Source organism: Hemitrygon akajei, chromosome 14, assembly GCF_048418815.1.
Source record: "Hemitrygon akajei chromosome 14, sHemAka1.3, whole genome shotgun sequence".
Taxonomy (NCBI): Eukaryota; Metazoa; Chordata; class Chondrichthyes; order Myliobatiformes; family Dasyatidae; genus Hemitrygon; species Hemitrygon akajei.
This window is the reverse complement of record NC_133137.1, coordinates 99,159,310-99,177,869: the sequence shown is the minus strand read 5'-3', so window position 1 is coordinate 99,177,869 and position 18,560 is coordinate 99,159,310. Positions and strand designations below refer to the sequence as shown.

General features: G+C 41.5%; 1 protein-coding gene across 2 annotated transcripts in view; it reads left to right on the top strand.

Moving 5' to 3' along the window:
- The first annotated feature begins 4,154 nt into the window (after positions 1 to 4,154).
- podxl (podocalyxin-like) overlaps positions 4,155 to 18,560 on the top strand; it is a 171,270-nt gene continuing 156,864 nt past the window's right edge. For both annotated transcript variants that reach the window (XM_073066774.1, XM_073066773.1), the window contains exon 1: positions 4,155 to 4,409. In XM_073066774.1, coding sequence (XP_072922875.1) covers positions 4,379 to 4,409 — 31 coding nt within the window. In that variant the 5' untranslated portion in view covers positions 4,155 to 4,378. The remainder of the gene's footprint in view (positions 4,410 to 18,560) is intronic.

Sequence of the window (18,560 nt, the reverse complement as noted above, 5' to 3'; positions counted from 1 at the left end):
TAGAGATGAAGAGATAGTAATGCAAACATTAATTGGTATATAAACACTTGCTGGTGGATTCCGCATCCATACAAAATGAAGGAAGAGTAGATACAATTCTCAAATCTTTGTTTTGTTGTTTGGCCATGAGGTAAGCAGGCAGAGTTAAAGTTTCAGTTTGAAATCCCTTTGTCAGCATTCTGACAAAGAATCTTTAACCTGAAACATTAATTCTGCTCTCTATCTACAGGTTTGAATTGACCTGTTGAGTATTTCCAGGATGTTTTGCTCTTATTTTAGATTTCCAACACTTGCTGGTTTTTTTTTGATTTTCAAACAGGCCACATTTCTTTGTGCTCAGATTGGGTGTTGAAGCATTGGCTGACTTTTTAGGAATGGGAACAGTTTGGGACTATCATCAGTACTACCATTCTGGAATTCCATACCAGTCCCAGTCACTTTTCTTCAGTTTGCAGATTAATTTGCAAAAGCAGTCTTTATTTGTAACATTGTTGGGAGAGCTTCCTCAAAAATGGATTCCCTTGGAAGGACAACCAAGCCAAAGACGAATTAAAATCCATCCTACCTATCGACTCACTTTCAAGCACTTTACAACTCATGCTCTCAGTATTATTTCTTTACTTATTTACTATTATTATTAGTTTTTCTTGCATTTACACTGTCTTCTTTTGCGCATTGGTAGCTTGTTCATTTCTTATGTGTAGTTTTTCCATTGATTCTATTGTATTTCTTTAATTTATTGTGATACCTACAAGCGAGAGAATCTCACAGAAGTATATGGTGACATAATTATACTTTGATAATACATTTACTTTGAACTTTGGTGTAAGTGCATGGCTTTTCCAGGTGGAGAGATCCATTGCTGAACCCAGTGAATGGCCTGAGTTTAAGGGGAGACCTCTCCTTCTCCACTCCACTCTAAATACTCTCCCAGTGCTGATAGAAGGTACAAATGTTTCACGGGGGTGGCAAACACTAGATTATTAGAACACCCTTGACTGTACCTGATATGGACTGAGAGGGTTTGATCTTGGAAGAAGAGCCAGGGAGAAATCTCCTATCTTTCTTCTATAGAGTCTTGGGAGCTTGCCCATTCACCGAGAAAAGCAGATGGGAGGACAAGCCTTTACGATAAGAAGGTGCCTCTAGCAATGTCACACTTCATCAGTACTGTCAAGTTTTTGTACAAGTTTATGGAGTGGTATTTGAACCCAGAAACTTCTGATAGAGAGGAATCCTGCTGAGCAACAAATAGGTGGCTCCATAACTGACTTAACCCACTCCCCCAACTTTTTTATTCCAAATCCTGTCCCCTTCCATTCCAGTCCTGATGAAGTGCCTCGGCTCAAAATGCCGACTGTTTATTTCCTTCTAGAGATGGAGTGCATTTCAGGCATTGCAGAGCTCCTCCTGTGTTGTTTGTGTGACACTCCAAGAAAACAGGCATTCAGGATAAAATCTGAATGTTTGAGTTAAGCACTCACATATGAGAGGGATGGTGTGGTAAGTTGTTTGATCCCCATGCATCCTTGAGCATCCCATAAAATCTCCCAAACTACCAACAAATGCTTCCAGCTGTTTCAGAAAGTATTTTTAACCTAGCAAGGATATGGTAATGGAGACAGGGTCTGAATGATGTTACAAATCAAATAAAATAACATAGGTATCTCCATTCAACTTTAGAAAATGCTGTAAGTGTTCAGCAGATCTAACATTATCTACTAAAACCTCACCAATCTAATCTGTTCCTTTCTCCACTCACGCTGTCTGACCACCTGAGTATTTTCTGCATTTAGTTTTTTTTTCCCTGATTTTCAGCATCTGCAGATTTTATGTTGTTTTTTTAATCCACATCCAACACCTGACTTAGGCAGTAAAGGAAAGAGAAGAGTGAAGAATACAGACGCAAAATACTGCAGTTGCTGGAAATTGGAAATAAAATCAGAAAAATACTGAAAGGTTCACTGTAACATCTTACTATCTAGATTTCACCTGAGTATTTCCAACACTTTCCGGTTTAATTTGGGAAATGTCAGGAATGAATCCTTGTGGTGAGGAACTATGTTCTGGGAATAGTAATGGCAGCAGGCTCAGCTGTGGCTTTTTTAAAGGAGCAGGACAAGGGTCTGAAGAGAAGTAAATTTGAATTCCACAAAGAGGAACCAAGTAAACAGGACCAACTTGATACTGTTTACAATATGTCTGCATGGATCCCATGACCATGGAACAGGACTAGGCCATTCTGCCCATTTTCTATGCTGGTTACCCATAGTCCTGTTCCCTGACCTTTCAAAAATGTATCCAGTTCCTCTTTAAATGATCCAATCTCCAGAATATTTCAAAGGTAGAAAATTCTAGAGGTTCCTACACAGTTAGTATTATAACTGTTCTTTGATTCATAGAACACTACAAAACAGAAGCAGGCCCTTCGATCCATCAAGTCTGTGCCGGACTATTATTCAGCCTCGTCCCATTGACCCACACCAAGACCATAGTCCTCCATACCCTCTTGTCCACGTACCCATCTAAACTTCTCTTAAATGTTGAATTTCAACCAGCATCCATCACTTCCACTGGCTGCTCAGTCCATACTCTCACCGCCCTTTGAGTGAAGAAGTTGTGTCTCATGTTCCCCTTAAACATTGCACTTTTCACCCCTAACCCATGACCTCTAATTCTAGTCTCACCCGAAGTCTATGGGAAAAGTCTGCTTGCATTTACCCTATCTATACCTTTTGTAATCTCGATTTCTCCTTCTGGTAAACAAATTCCCCCACCTCCCCTTTCTTTATTCCCACTCTGATGTTATATCTCTTCTCACCTGCCTTCTACTTTCACCTCGGTCCCCTTCTCCTTCCCGTTCTGCTATGGATCATTCTCCTCTCCTATCAGATTCTTTCTTCTCCAGCCCTTTCCCACAACACCTGGCTTCACCAATCACCTTCCAGCCAGCCTCCTTTTCATTCTGGTATCTTCTCCCTTCCTTCTCAGACCTGAAGAAGGGCCTCAGCCCAAATCATCGACCTGCTTATTGACTTCCACAGATGCTGCCTGACTAGCTGTTCCTCCAGCATTTTGTGTGTGTTGCTCTGGATCTCCAGCATCTGCAGACTTTCTCATGTTTATAATTTTATAAACTTCTATCAAATCATCTCCTAATTCTCCTATGCTCCAAGGAATAAAGACCTAACCAATTCAAACTTTCCCTCTACTTCAAATCCTCAAGTCCTTGCAATATCCTTGGAAATTTTTCTGCACTCTTTCAATCTGACTTATTTAACCCATCACTTCTTTGACATAAAGAGAAAGACAATCCAAGTCAAGATAATTGTCATGTGCACGAGTACATAGTGAGGTACTGGTACAGTGACAAACGTACTTAAACTACCAACATCTCTCACACACACTGGGTTGTTCTTTATGAACCTTTACGTACACTCAGTGGCCAATTTATTAGGTACTGGAATAGGACCTTGTGTGGCCTTCTACTATTGTAGCCCATCCACTTCAAGGCTGGACATGTTGTGCAATCAGAGATGCTCTTCTGCACACCACTGTTGTAACGTGTGGTTATTTGAGTTCCAGTTGTCTTCCTGTCAGCTTGAACCAGTCTGGCCATTCCTCCTCTGACCCGTCTCATTAACAAGGCGTTTTGCCCACAGAATTGCTACTCACTGGATGTTTTTTTATTTCTGTTTCTCACACTGTTCTCTGTAAACACTAGAGACAGTGGCGTGAGAAAATCCCAGGAGATCAGCACCTTCTGAAATACTCAAACCACGTCATTCATTCCTGGTCTAAATCACATTTCCCCTCTATTCCGGTTTGATCTGAACAACTGACCCTCTTGACCGTGTCGACATGCTTTTATACATTGAATTGCTGCCAGGTCTACCGGTGTACCTAACAAGTGCCACTGAATTTAGATCATCTTAATCAATATCCACCCTGGTAAATACTGACACCGATCAATATCGAGTTAAAGAAGACACGAGAGCTCTTTGCGTTCCTGTTTCAAAGCCAAGAGCAAACGTTGACTGAAAGTGTCGGTGGCTGGCGGAGATAGGCGGTGCTGGTCCCTTTAAGGGGGAGGGTCGACTCCGATGTCTTTGTGCTGCAGCGGCGCGGACGCTATTGTCATTTGAGTTGCTGCGGTGTGTGTGAACATTAGTGAACCAGAGATAAACGGCGGAACTGGGAAACTCACGACCCGCTCGGGGAGAGAAAGAAAGAAAGCAGGGTTGGTTAGAAAAATAAATTCTACGACCCCCTGAATCAAAATCCCAAGTGAAAATTTAACTTGAATGAACAATTCAAAAGATTTCATTTTCAGACATAAGTCAGTCCAACTTAGCCAACGGGATCCCAACTCTCGAAGATGAGGTTACTGCTCCTCCTGAGTTTTCTTGGTGAGTCTGAACTTCTTAAACATTTATGCTGGGACCCATGTGACTTTTTTAAGCTAAAGGAATATAACGGTGCGAACTCGAACCGCTGGCAAGCAAGTTGTAACGCGTCGGGTAGTGTTGGAAACTGCGAGTTCTTTTCCCCGCCTTACAACTGCGTTGGGGGTCAAAGCTGCTCTCGAACAATCCTCGTCAATGAGCATCAAAATGAACACATAACGAGGGGGTTAAAACCCGCGCCTGTCAACGTGTGTGTAAGTTTTTATGTAATAGTCCACAATTAGAAAAGCACAGGTGTATTTTACACAGTTGGTCAGGCAGCATTCATGGAGTGGAATAAAGAGCCGAAGTTTTGGCCGAGACCCTTCATTTTCTCTGATGAAGGGTCTCATTCCGAAACAGTGACTCTTCATTCATTTCCATTGATGCTGCTGCCCAGCTGAGTTCCCCGACGCACTGTGCGTGTTGCTCTGGACTTCAGCGTCTGCAGAATCTCTTGTGTTTCTATTACATCGTGACCTGCCTCCTCTTAAGATTCAAGATTGTTTAATGTCATTTCCATTACTCAAGTGTAAAAGATAATCAAATAATTGTTACTCCCGATCTGATGCAGCACAACACACAATAAGAGAAAGAGCACAAACATGGATGAAAGAAAAATGGAGGGTTATGGGGTAGTGTGGGTTTAGTACTCTTTTTAGGGATTATATGGGTCGGCACAACATGGAGGGCTGAAGGGCCTGTACTGTGCTGTAGTGTTCTGTGGTTCTATGATTAAGAAACAATAATTATAAATATATAGTATGTCCATAAATCATGATTGTATGTCCATAAAGTGGCACTACTTACAAACACTCTGACTCTTATGCTGGGGAATATTACCACCTGAATTTCTGTTTTTAAATGTGATGGCCCTTTTCTTGGAGTTCCTAGTTCACTGGGCTCCCTTGCCAATCCTTTATGGGTGGGTCCTGAGAGGGAATGCCATCTGTCAGGAGCTGTGCCCAGGCAATCAATGCCACCGCACATAGCATTCCCTCTCCTTCGCATGGTGCTACATAACACCCCTCTGCACTATTGGTTGTTACCCCGTTAAACACTGGAAAATGTTAGACTGTCCCTCCCTCCTCAAGAGTCTTTAAGTCTAGTTGAATGATTTCCTGTAACTTTCAATGTATGATATCCTGCCCAATCAAACATCCCCTCCCTCGGATTCAATATTCTCAAATAAAAAGGAAGGGGGCAATTAAAAATAAAGTGCATCTTCAACACTCATGGATAGAGTGATTGGCAATGCAATCATTCATTAACCAGCCTTACACTCTGTCCTCTGGTTAGGATGTGGGTAGATTCCAACCACATTGCTAATGGTCTGTGTTCACATATCGCTCCGACCCAGCAAGAATGGTGGATTTCTGCCTTTGAAAATCGTTAGTTAACCAGATAGTTTGTGTAGATAACTTGGTAAGTTTTGTGGTCTGCTACTGATACTTTTAAAGTTCATTTAATTTGAGGAAGAGTTTATTTAGCCAGAGGGTGGTGAATCCATGGACTTCATTGTCACAGATGGTTGTGGAGGCCAAGTCACTGAGTATATTTAAAGTGGAGGTTGATAAGGTCTTAATTAATAAGGGCATCAAATGTTATGGGGAGAAGGCAGGAGAATTTAGTTGAGAGGGATAATAAATCAGCCGTAATGGAATGGTGGAGCAGACTAGATGGGCCAAAAGGCCTAATTCTGCTCCCGTGTCTTATGGTTTTATGATGCTAATATCTTGAATTTTCCCGGCTGTTATCGTGGGTTTTGAACTAGGCAATGTATTTGACTCCTACTGTATCCTTAATCAGGAAACAATTAGAATCAGCTATTGAATGTTTGTCTTGTTGGCTGAAGGTGCTATTTTAACTTGAGTTGTTTAATAACTTTTCATTTGTCAGATTAGAGGTTCAAGCCTCTGTTTACTATACCAGCAGCACTGTTCTCTCTCAGCTCTGCAGGTGCGCGGCCGCACAGTAACTGAACTGCTCCCGTGCACATAGCCTTTGCTGCAAGCTTGAGTTTTTTAATATAATGTTTTATTAAAATGTCGCACAATTTTCAGGCAGTGTAAAAATTCCCCGGTTAGAGCAGCGGTTGATCCACGCAGCTGTATAAGAAAAATTAGAGGGAATGTTGACAGAGTAACCATTATACATCGGTGTAACTAATGCGGCTAATGGAGTCCTGCACATCGAGTGATTCAGTGAAGAGCCAAAATGGTTTTGCACATCTCAGATCAGCCTTTACATCTGAGGCTAGTTCTCTCTTCTTATCTGTGGTTGAGGATCAAGAGTGGGATGGCAACCCTGGATTTTTAAATGGTAGTAACTAATTCTTGAGAGAATCTGCTGTCTCTGGTGAGGAGGGTGTTCTGTGATCTACATCTGGATTATGTCAAGATTGCCACACTCCAGTCCTCCTGGTTATCTCAACCTCGGTGTTCTGAACAAAGCTCAAGTCGTGCTAGTGTGCTGAATGAAACTGTCTGAGCAAGCACTTCCAGCTTGTCTCAGGGGTATAAGGAAAACAGGTCTGGGTTTTAATTCTCCAGTTTGACAAGTTTATGTTTTATGCAACAGTGTGGTAGATAGTGGTGAGGATATCACTTTTACAGTGCCAGCGAACTGGGTTCAGTTCCTGCCATTGTCTGCAAGGAGCTTGTACATTCTTCCTGTGACCAACGTGGGTTTTCTCCACGTGCTCCGGTTCCTCCCACATTCCAAGCATCCAGGTTAGGAGATCCCCTGTCATGTGTGTAACAGAGCAGCACAGACTCATTGAGCAGAAAAGGCCTGTTACTGTGCTGTATCTCTGACTAAAATGAAACAGCTGCTTTGACAAGTTCACATTGTAACCTCAGTGGTGAAGCCAGTAGAGATGCTGCTGATTTTGATCCCGATTTCCTCTGTGGAATTTCCACAATCTCCCTGTGACTGTTGCTTTCCCCCAGGTATGCCAGTCTTCTCCCCCACCCCAAAAATGTGCGGGTTAATTGGCCTCTGTAAGTTACCCATGGTGTGTAGGCGGCTGGTAGAAACTGGGAGGGGCAGTTCTGAGATGAACGTACACGCTCACATCTTCAAACTAGCTTGTCATACCACCGATTGAACACTAGAGGGCAGACCCCAAAGCAACGTGGACAGCACACTATACCGCCTCCGCCATCTCCCCTCCTGGGCTGCTGCAACAGGCAGGCCTGTGGCTTGAGGCTTAATCCTCAGTTCAATCAAGGCCCCACCATTTATCTCACCAATAAGCAAGGAAAACACACTTGCAGCATTTTACATTATCATTGTCCAACAGGGTCTTGTGATTGCAAGGGAAACACCCAAGACAATCACTCACTGTTAAACTGCACACCGCCTTTGTGCGTTGGCTCTGATGCCTTCCTGTAGCAAGCAGTAACACTCCGCCAACGGGCAGCTTGCTGATGGGGTAGACCTGAAGCACCTGAAGTTCTTAATGTCCAGCATTGTCCTGTGAATGGCATCTGTTAATGTCGCGAGACCATGGATCTTGCTTCAGCCTCTCCAGGGTGCAAGCCTGGGCAAGGTTGTATGGAAAACCAGCAGCAAGTCTCCCTCTCCACAACACCGATGTTGTCCAAGGGAAGGGCAAGGGCTGATACAGCTTGGCACCGGTGACGTCGCAGGAGTTGCCAGAATGAGGTTGAAGGCAACGTCGGACTGCCTTAGGGACTCCAGCTCTGGATTTGTCCTCAGGGTTTACTCCCGAAGCCTTTCCCATGAGTGGGTATGGCTGCAAGGCAGCAGAGGTTTGAAATCAGAGTTTTCCCTCTCTTAGATGGACTGCCTTCCCAGGCTGACGAGCTCCATCTACCCGAAGCACTGGTTTTAAGGCGCCAGGACCTGCCTTTGCCCCTTCTCCTGTCAGTAGAAACAGTTCCGCCCAGCTTAGAGGCTAAGCCACACGAGAAGGCCAGGAGTTGGACTTGGTTGTCAGAGGCTATTTGAGGTGCATGCCGTGAGGAGCACTTTTAGGTAGTGGGAGCTTGTCCCCTCTACCACTCCTCGGCTTGACAACCTTGGAACCAGCATTGTCCTACGATTGTAAAAAAAGGGCAAAGACACCTTTGGTTGGCCCCTGAGAGGCCATTGCAGGCGGATATGCTGCCATCTTACTTAATCTGGCTATTAATACGAGGGAGCATTATTTTAAGATAATCGGAGAAAAATTTACTGAGAATGTCTTTTTTTTCAATATTTTATTAATTTCAACATAGAAGAATACAGAGTTCAAGAAAATACATATTATAAAATAAAAGAAAGATATAATAATACCAAATACATTATATTTGAATCACATTGACGAACTCCTTACCCTATATTCATGTAGATTAGATTAATTCATATGTTGAGATATGAATAATTTTTATATATATAGAAAGAAATCTATACCCACTACCAAAGCCGAAGCTGCTTGGTAAAGAAAAAAAAAAGAAACCTTATCAGATAGTGAAAAATGCTATTAACCAGCATCTGTACTTTGACGGGAAATCAAAGGTTTTGAAAATAATTCAAAAACAGCCCCCAAAAATTTTGAAAATCTTGGTTAGATTCAGAAATTGAATAGTGAATCTTTTCTAAATTTAAGCATGCTGTTACATCCCATAACCACTGAGCGTGATTAGGCGGAGTAGCATCCTTCCATTTAAGCAAGAGAGCCCTCCTAGACACAAGAGATAAAGGCCAGAATGCACAAGTCAGATGTCTTCAAAATGATATCCACCCCTCCAACTATACCAAATACGGCGGGTAAGGATTAGGCTTAAAATTTACTTTAAAAAGTACAGAAAAAATTTGGAATACTTCCTTTTTCAAGACTTGGACATGTCCAAAACATATGAATGAAGCTTCTCCATTGTTACACCTATCACAGTAGGGAGATATATCCATATAAAAACCAGATAGCTTATCCTTGGTCACATAAGCCCTATGGGCCACTTTAAATTGTAGGAGGGAATGACGGGCACATAACAGTGAGGTATTAACCAGTTTAAAAATTTCATTCCAAGCTTCTTCAGAAATTGAAGTCTGTAAATCTTGTTCCCAAAGAGTTTTGATTTTATCTAAAGAATCATTTCTCATTCCCATCAACATATCATAAATATTGGATATTGAACAATTATAAAAAGCTTTCAAATTCAGAATTTCATCTAATAAGTTCTTATCAGGACTATTAGGAAATGTATATAATTGAGATTGCAAAAAGTCTCTAATTTGTAAATGACAAAAGTGGGTTTTTGGTAATCTATATTTAGTTGACAGTTGTTCGAACGAAGAAAGACTTCCTCCAACAAACAGATCCTGGAAACATTTAATACCCAATCTATCCCATTGATTAAAAACTGCATCAGTCATTGAGGGCTTAAAAAATAATTAAGAAAAATGGGACTTGAAAGGGAAAATCTCAATAAACAAAGTGTTTTCTAAATTGTATCCAGATCCTCAAGGTATGTTTAACTACCACATTTTCAGTTATTTTACTTAAAGATAAAGGAAGTGAAGATCCCAAAAGAGAGATTATAGAGAATTTATTAACAGAGTTAGCTTCTAAAGAAACCCTCCCTGGACAGTCCTCATGATTAATATAATATAACCAAAACATAATATTCTGTATATTAACTGCCCAATAATAAAACCTAAAATTCGGTAAAGCTAAACCCCCATTCTTTTTAACTTTCTGGAGATGAACTTTATTCAATCAAGGACGTTTATTTTTCCATATATAAGAGGATAAAATAGAGTCAAAAGAATCAAAAAAGGGACTTGGGAATAAAGACGGGTAAGGCCTGGAAAAGGTATATAAATTTGGGTAAAATATTCATTTTAATAGAAATAATTTGGCCAATCAATGATAACGAAAGAGGTGACCAATTTGATAATGTTCTTTTTATATAATTTAATAAAGTAAGAAATTTTTCTTTAAATAGGTGTTTATAATTAGTAATTGTTACACCCAAATAAATAAATTGGTTTCTTACAATTTTAAAAGGAAGATTAGTATTAGTTGATACCAAATTATTCGATGGAAAAAGTTCACTCTTATGTAGGTTCAATTTATATCCAGAAAACTGGCTAAAACGAGAGAGTAGAGAAAGTGCAGAAGGTAACAAAGTCTCAACGTTAGAAATAAAAAGCAATAAGTCACCCACATAAAGTGAAACTTTGTGGGTAGTACCCTTCCGCAAAATACCAGTGATATCACTAGATTCTCGAAAGGCAATAGCTAAGGGTTCTAAGGCCAGGTCAAAGAGCAAAGGGCTCAAAGGACAACTTGTCTGGTTCCACGTTGAAGTTTAAATGGTTTAGAATTCTGAGAATTAGTAAGAACCAGAGCAGAAGGTGATAAACAAAGTAATTTAATCCATTGAGTAAAATTGGTCTCAAAATTAAATTTTTCTAAAATTTTAAATAAATAGTGCCATTCAACCCGATCAAAAGGTTTCTCAGCATCTAAGGATATCACACATTCTGATATCTCCTTAGAAGGAGAATAGATAACATTTGATAACCAGCAAATATTAAAATGGGAATATTGGTTTTTAATACATCCAGTCTGATCGTCAGATATGGTAGATGGTAAGATACTTTCAATCCTACGAGCCAGAACTTTAGATATGGTTTTAGTATCAACATTAAGTAAGGAAATTGGTCTGTATGAAGAAATTCAGTTTGATTCTTGTACTTTTTAAGGATAAGCGAAATAGAAGCTTCATAAAAAGACTGCGGCAACCTACCCAACTTAAAAAAACCAAAAAGACTGCACATGGTTTTCAAGGGATATTAGAAACTTTGTTCGAAAAAAGAGGGATGTCTACAATAGATATAGGCAGCATGGAGTAAAGGAATTGCTCGAGGAATATAAAGAATGTAAAAGGAATCTTAAGAAAGAGATTAGAAAAGCTAAAAGAAGATACGAGTTTGGTTTGGCAAATAAGGTGGAAGTAAATCCGAAAGGCTTCTACAGTTATATTAAAAGCAAGAGGATAGTGAGGGATAAAATTGGTCCCTTAGAGAATCAGGGTGGTCAGCTATGTGTGGAGCCGAGGGAGATGGGAGAGATTTTGAACGATTTCTTCTCTTCGGTATTCACTAAGGAGAAGGATATTGAATGGTGTAAGGTGTGGGAAACAAGTAAGGAAGTTATGGGACCTATGACAATTAAAGAGGTGGAAGTACTGGTGCTTTTAAGAAATTTAAAAGTGGATAAATCTCCGGGTCCTGACAGGATATTCCCCAGGACCTTGAGGGAAGTTTGTGTAGAGATAGCAGGAGCTCTGACGGAGATCTTTCAGATGTCATTAGAAACGGGGATTGTGCCGGAGGATTGGCGTATTGCTCATGTGGTTCCATTGTTTAAAAAGGGTTCTAGAAGTAAGCCTGGCAATTATAGACCTGTCAGTTTGACATCAGTGGTGGGTAAATTAATGGAAAGTATTCTTAGAGATAGTATTTATAATTATCTGGATAGACAGGATCTGATTAGGAGTAGCCAGCATGGATTTGTGCATGGAAGGTCATGTTTGACAAACCTTATTGAATTTTTTGAAGTAGTTACGAGGAATGTTGACGAGGGTAAGGCAGTGGATGTAGTCTATATGGACTTCAGCAAGGCCTTTGACAAAGTTCCACATGGAAGGTTAGTTAAGAAGGTTCAATTGTTAGGTATTAATGCTGGAGTAATAAAATGGATTCAACAGTGGCTAGATGGGAGATGCCAGAGAGTAGTGGTGGATAATTGTTTATCGGGATGGAGGCCGGTGACTAGCGGGGTGCCTCAGGGATCTGTTTTGGGCCCAATGTTGTTTGTAATATACATAAATGATCTGGATGATGGGGTGGTAAATTGGATTAGTAAGTATGCCGATGATACTAAGCTAGGAGGTGTTGTGGATAATGAGGTGGGTTTTCAAAGCTTGCAGGGAGATTTATGCCGGTTAGAAGAATGGGCTGAATGTTGGCAGATGGAGTTTAATGCTGAGAAGTGTGAAGTTCTACATTTTGGCAGGAATAATCCAAATAGAACATACAGGGTAAATGGTAGGGCATTGAAGAATGCAGTGGGACAGAGAGATCTAGGAATAACAGTGCATAGTTCCCTGAAGGTGGAGTCTCATGTAGATAGGGTGGTGAAGAAGGCTTTTGGAACGCTGGCCTTTATAAATCAGAGCATTGAGTACAGAAGTTGGGATGTAATGTTAAAATTGTACAAGGCATTGGTAAGGCCAAATTTGGAATATTGTGTACAGTTCTGGTCACCAAATTATAGGAAAGATATCAATAAATTAGAGAGAGTGCAGAGATGATTTACTAGGATGTTACCTGGGTTTCAGCACTTAAGTTACAGAGAAAGGTTGAACAAGTTAGGTCTCTATTCATTGGAGCGTAGAAGGTTGAGGGGGGATTTGATCGAGGTATTTAAAATTTTGAGAGGGATAGATAGAGTTGACGTGAATAGGCTGTTTCCATTGAGAGTAGGGGAGATTCAAATGAGAGGACATGATTTGAGAGTTAGGGGGCAAAAGTTTAAGGGAAACACGAGGGGGTATTTCTTTACTCAGAGAGTGATAGCTGTGTGGAATGAGCTTCCTGTAGAAGTAGTAGAGGCCAGTTCAGTTGTGTCATTTAAGGTAAAATTGGATAGGTATATGGACAGGAAAGGAGTGGAGTGTTATGGGCTGAGTGCGGGTAGGTGGGACTAGGTAAGATTAAGAGTTCGGCACGGACTAGGAGGGCCGGAATGGCTTGTTTCCATGCTGTGATTGTTATATGGTTATATGGTTATAAATGAGGTATAAGCAGTGAAGAAAAAGCTTTATAAAATTCTCCAGAAAATCCATCAGGACTTGGAGCCTTCTCTGAGTGCAGTGAATGTACAGCTTCGGCAATTTCTTCATGAGAAATAGGTTGATCCAACTGTTTTTTGTTATCCACAGGAAGTGGGGATGTCAAAGATAAATTTTTTACACAGAGACTGGTGGGCACGTGGAATGCGCTGTCAGAGATAGTGTTAGGGGCATTTAAGAAACTCTTAGGCAGGAGGATGATAGGATGATCTAACATAACGTCTTCTCATTAGTCAAGAAAACACAGCATTATTTACACTATTTGAGAAGATTGAGCTGTGCAAGCCTCCCCAACTCCATTCTAACAGCTTTCTACAGGACCGCAGTTGAGAGTTTCCTGTCTGGCTGCATCATTGTGTGGTACGGAATCTGTAAGGCATCAGACTGCAAGACCCTACAGAGGACAGTAAAAGCTGCCGAGAGGATCATTGGGGTCTCCCTCCTCTTCGATTTGTTTCATTTATCGAGACCATAGCAGATGAAGGGCCAAAAGGATTGTTGAGGATCCCTACCGCATATCCCACATTCTCCTTAACCCACTGCCATCAGGAAGGAGGTACAGGAGAATCATGGCTACGACTGCCAGACTGGGTAAAGGCTTCTTCCCTCAGGCTATGAAATTAATAAAAACTCTGCCACCATTGAGTTCTCATCACTAGGACAGTGAGCTGTTTACTGTCTTCCTGTGCTGTGTACTTCACATGCATTTTGAATTATATTTCACTAACTTATTTTTGGTAATATTTAGTTTTTAATGTGCTGTGTAAGAGGGTGCATATGTATTGTGGATGCACCATGGCCTGGAGGAACATTCTTATGTTTGGTTGTATATTTTATATATGGTCAGATGACAATAAACTTGGACTTGAGAAAAGGAAAGTTGTGTAGGAAGGAAGCGCTGTATTGATCTTGGAGTAGGTTTAAAAAGTTGGCACAATATCATGGGCTGAAGGGTCTGTAATGTTCAATGTTCTATGACTGTAAACTTGAAGCAGGCCATGGAGCATTAACTCATTTGTTACAGATTAAGGTTTCAAATTGGAACAAATTTTCAAAGCTTTTCTGTCAAGTAGAATAGCAAGTTGTGGAGGGTAAAACATTTAAAGTTCTTCCATAATGTGAGCCTGTAAGGGAGTTGCAGCCTGTTCCATGACCCGCTTACACCATCCCTAAGCAACAGCTCGTGCTTCAGCATCGCGCAGTGGCATGGTAAATTAGCGGTTAGTGCCATCGCCTTGCTGCACCAGCTGTGAGAGCGGAATTCAGTTCATGTTGGTCTTTGTAAAGGAGTTTGTACGTTCTTTCCGTGACCTCCGGGTTTCCTCCAGGTGCTCCAGTTTCCTCCCACATTCCAAATATGCAGTGTTAGATTTAGTAAGTTGTGGGCATGCTACTTTGGCACCAGACCTGGGCTGACACTTACAAGCTGTCCAGCACAGTCCATGCAGATTTGCTTTATTGCAAACTATGCATTTCGGTGCATGTTTCTGATGCATGTGGCAAATGAAGCTGGTCTTATCAGTACTGGAATGATTTGCTCTGATGTCAAAGTCAAAATCCTGTCTACTTGCTGCTGATCTGAACTACATCAAGTGTTTGGAATTCCTTTCCAGCCCAGACCTAAAAGAGACACTGAGTCAAACTGACATACACATCCAAAGGAGATCAGTCTAGACTCAGGCTAAATCCACAGGTACCAAGATACAGTGAAAGGCTTGCATACTGTTCAGACAGGTCAAACCATTACACAGTGCATTGAGGTAGAACAAGGTAAAACAATAACAATGCAGAATAAAGTGTAAAAGCTGCTGAAAAAGTGCAGACCGGGTAAACAAAGATGAAGGGTTAACGATTTATTGATAAAGATCACAAATAGGTAGATGTGAAGCCAAGAGTCCATTTTATTGTACAAGAGGTCCATTCAAGAGTCTGATAACAGAGGAAAGAAGCCGTACTTGAGAATGGTAGTATATTAGAAAAAATATTTTGCATGTAAATGAGGGATTATCAAAATAAATGAGACCAAGTGTAAGCACGAGCAGTTAGGGTCATAATGTGCAAATCTGAGTTTGATAGGTGATAGCTGTGTAACTATACGACCAGGCTTCTCCTCTGTTACTGGGCTCATCTTATCCAAGGACAACCAAGAAAGCCTGTCTTATCCTGAGACAACTAGTAATTGAATTTCTCCTGACCCGGGACATAGAAATTCATGAAACCATGGTGTAGGCTATCCACGCTTTGATCCTGCTCCACCATCAATATGATCATGGCTGACCCTCTAGCCCCTGTCTGTTATTTTTAGATGGCCTTTCTCCTCAAACTCTTTTATATCTGTTTTATATAGAAATCTAACTCATTGATATGGCAGTGAACTCCACTGTGTTGCCACCCTCTGTAGGACAAAATTTCTCCTCCCTTAAATACCTTACCCCATGTCCTGAGGAAGTGTGCTCTCATTCTGGGCCTGCCAGGGAAACCAACCCATTCACACCATTCCAGCCTATCTCTGTCGGTCTTCTGTATGTTTCAGTGACATCAGAATCAGAAATGGGATTAATAACACTGGTAGATGTCATGTAGTTCGTTACTTTGCTGCAGTAATACATTGCAATACATGTTTAAAAAAAACTATAAATTACAATAAGAAGCATATATAAAAATTAAATTAATAGTGCAAAAAGAGAGGAAGAAAAAAAAATGAGGTGTTCATGGGTTCATTGTCCATTCAGAAATATGATGACAGAAGGAAAAGTCGTTCCTAAAACATTGAAGGTGTACCTCCTCCTTAGTGGTAGCAATGAGAAGAAAGCATGTCCTGGGTGATAGGGGCCCTTAATGATGGCTGCCACATTTTTGAGGCATCACCTTCTGAAGGTGTCCTCAATGGTGGGGAGACTTGTGTCCATGATGGAGCTGGCTGAGTTTATAACTTACGGCAGCTTTTACCGATCCTGTGTGGTGACCCTCCATACCGGATGGTGAAACAGCCAATTAAAGTGCTCTCCACACCACATTTGTTAAACTTTGTGAATGTCTTTGGTGACATACCAAGTATTCTCAAACTCGTCTGAAATATAACCGCAGTCATGCACTCCTTGTAATTGCATCGATATGCTGGGCCCAGGATAGATCTTCAGACACATTGACACCCAGGAACCTGAAACTGCTCACCATTTCCACTGCTGATCTCTCGACTTCCCTTTCTTGTAGTCTACAGTCAATTCCTTGGTCTTACTGATGTTGAGTACAAGATTGTTGTTGCAACACCTCTCAATCAACCAACTGTTTTGCTCCTGTGTACCTTCTTGTCAGCATATGTTGTGTCATCGGCAAGCTTATAGATTTTGTTTGAGCTGTGCCTGGCCACACAGTTGTCACTCTAGAGAGAGTAGAGCAGTGGACTTAAGCAGAGGGAGACAGAGGCCCAGGTTTTGGAGCTTGTTGATTAAAACTGAGGGTAGGATTGGTTGAACACTGAGCTGTAATCAATAAACAGCAGCCTGCTGTAGGTATTACTATTGTCAAAGTGATCAAGGCCAAGTGGAGAGCCAATGAGATTGCATCCACTGTAGACCTGAAAGCAGTGGGTCCAGGTCCAGGTCCAGGTCCTTGCTTAGGCAGGAGTTGATTCTGGCCATGACCAGCCTCTCAAAGCACTTCATCACAATAGAAGTGAATGCAATAGTCACTGAGGCAGTTCATCCTGCTCTTCTTGGGCACTGATATGATTGTCGTCCTTTTGAAGCAGGCGTGAACTTCTGAATGCAGCAGTAAGAGATTGAAGTTGTCCCTGAGCACTCAAATCAGTTGGTTGGCACAGGTCGTAAATGCCCTACCAGATACACCATCAGGACCTGGCATCGCCCCTCATTCTTCTGAGCTCCAGTGGGTATAGACTTAATCAACCCAGTGGTCCTGCCATCACAGGAACTAGGATGGTGATAAGACCATAAGACAAAGGAGCAGAATTAGGCCATTCAGCCCATCAAGTCTGCTCTGCCATTCCATCATGGCTGATCCCAGATTCCACTCAACACAATACATCTGCCTTCTCGTTATATCCTTTGATACCCTGACTGGTCAGGAAACTATCAGCTTCTGCCTTAAATATACCAAGTACTTGGCCTCCACTACAGTCTGTAGCAGAGTGTTCCACAGATTCACCTCCCTCTGGCTAAAACAATTCCTCCTCACCTCTGTTCTAAAAGATCACCTTTGGATTTTGAGGCTGTGCGCTCTAGTTCTGGATACCCCCACCACAGGAAACATCCTCTCCACATACACCCTATCTAGTCCTTTTAATATTTCAGTAGGTTTCAGTGAGACTCCCCCATCCCCGCGTTCTTCTAAACTCCAGTGAGTACAAGCCCAAAGCTCCTCATATGTTAACCTCTTCATTCCTGGAATCATCCTTGTAAACTTCCTCTGGACTCTTCCCAGTGACAGCATATCCTCTCGGAGATATAGGGCCTAAAACTGTTGACAATACTCTAAGTGTGGCCTGACTAGTGTCTCAACCTGTAAATTAATCTCCTGGGAGTCCGGCACGAGGATTCTTAAGTCCTTCTGCACCTCTGATGTTTGAACCTTCACCCCATTGAGATAATAGTCCACACTATTGTTCCTTTTACCAAATGCAGTATCATTCATTTCCCAACACTGTATTCTATCTGCCACTTTTTTGCCCGTTCTTCCAATTTGTCTGTCCTGCTACAATTGCATTGCTTCCTCTCTACCCCTCCACCTATCTTCGTATCATCTGCAAACTTTGCCACAAAGCCATTAATTCCATTATCCAAATTATTGACAAACATTGTAAAAAGTGGTGGTCCCAATACTGACCCCTGAGAAGCAACACTAGTCTCTGGCAGCCAACCAGAAAAGGCCACCTTGATTCCCACTCACTGCCTCCTGCCTGACAGCCATTTCCTCAATTTCCTGTATCTTGTTAAGTTCCCTCCATGACAAGTATATCCAATCTTGGGTAAGGAAATCTAAAACTGCAAACAATACTCCAGCCATGGTCTCTCACCAAGGGCCAGCAAGGGCTGATCTCAGCCCAGCTGTGAAAGTCAGGTCAATGGGCATATATAAAGCAGAGGTTGATAGGTTCTTGATTAGAAACATAGAAAACCTACAGCACAATGCAGGCCTTTCGGCCCACAAAGTTGTGCTGAACATATCCCTACCTTAGAAATTACTAGGCTTACCTATAGCCCTCTATTTTAGTAAGCTCCATGTA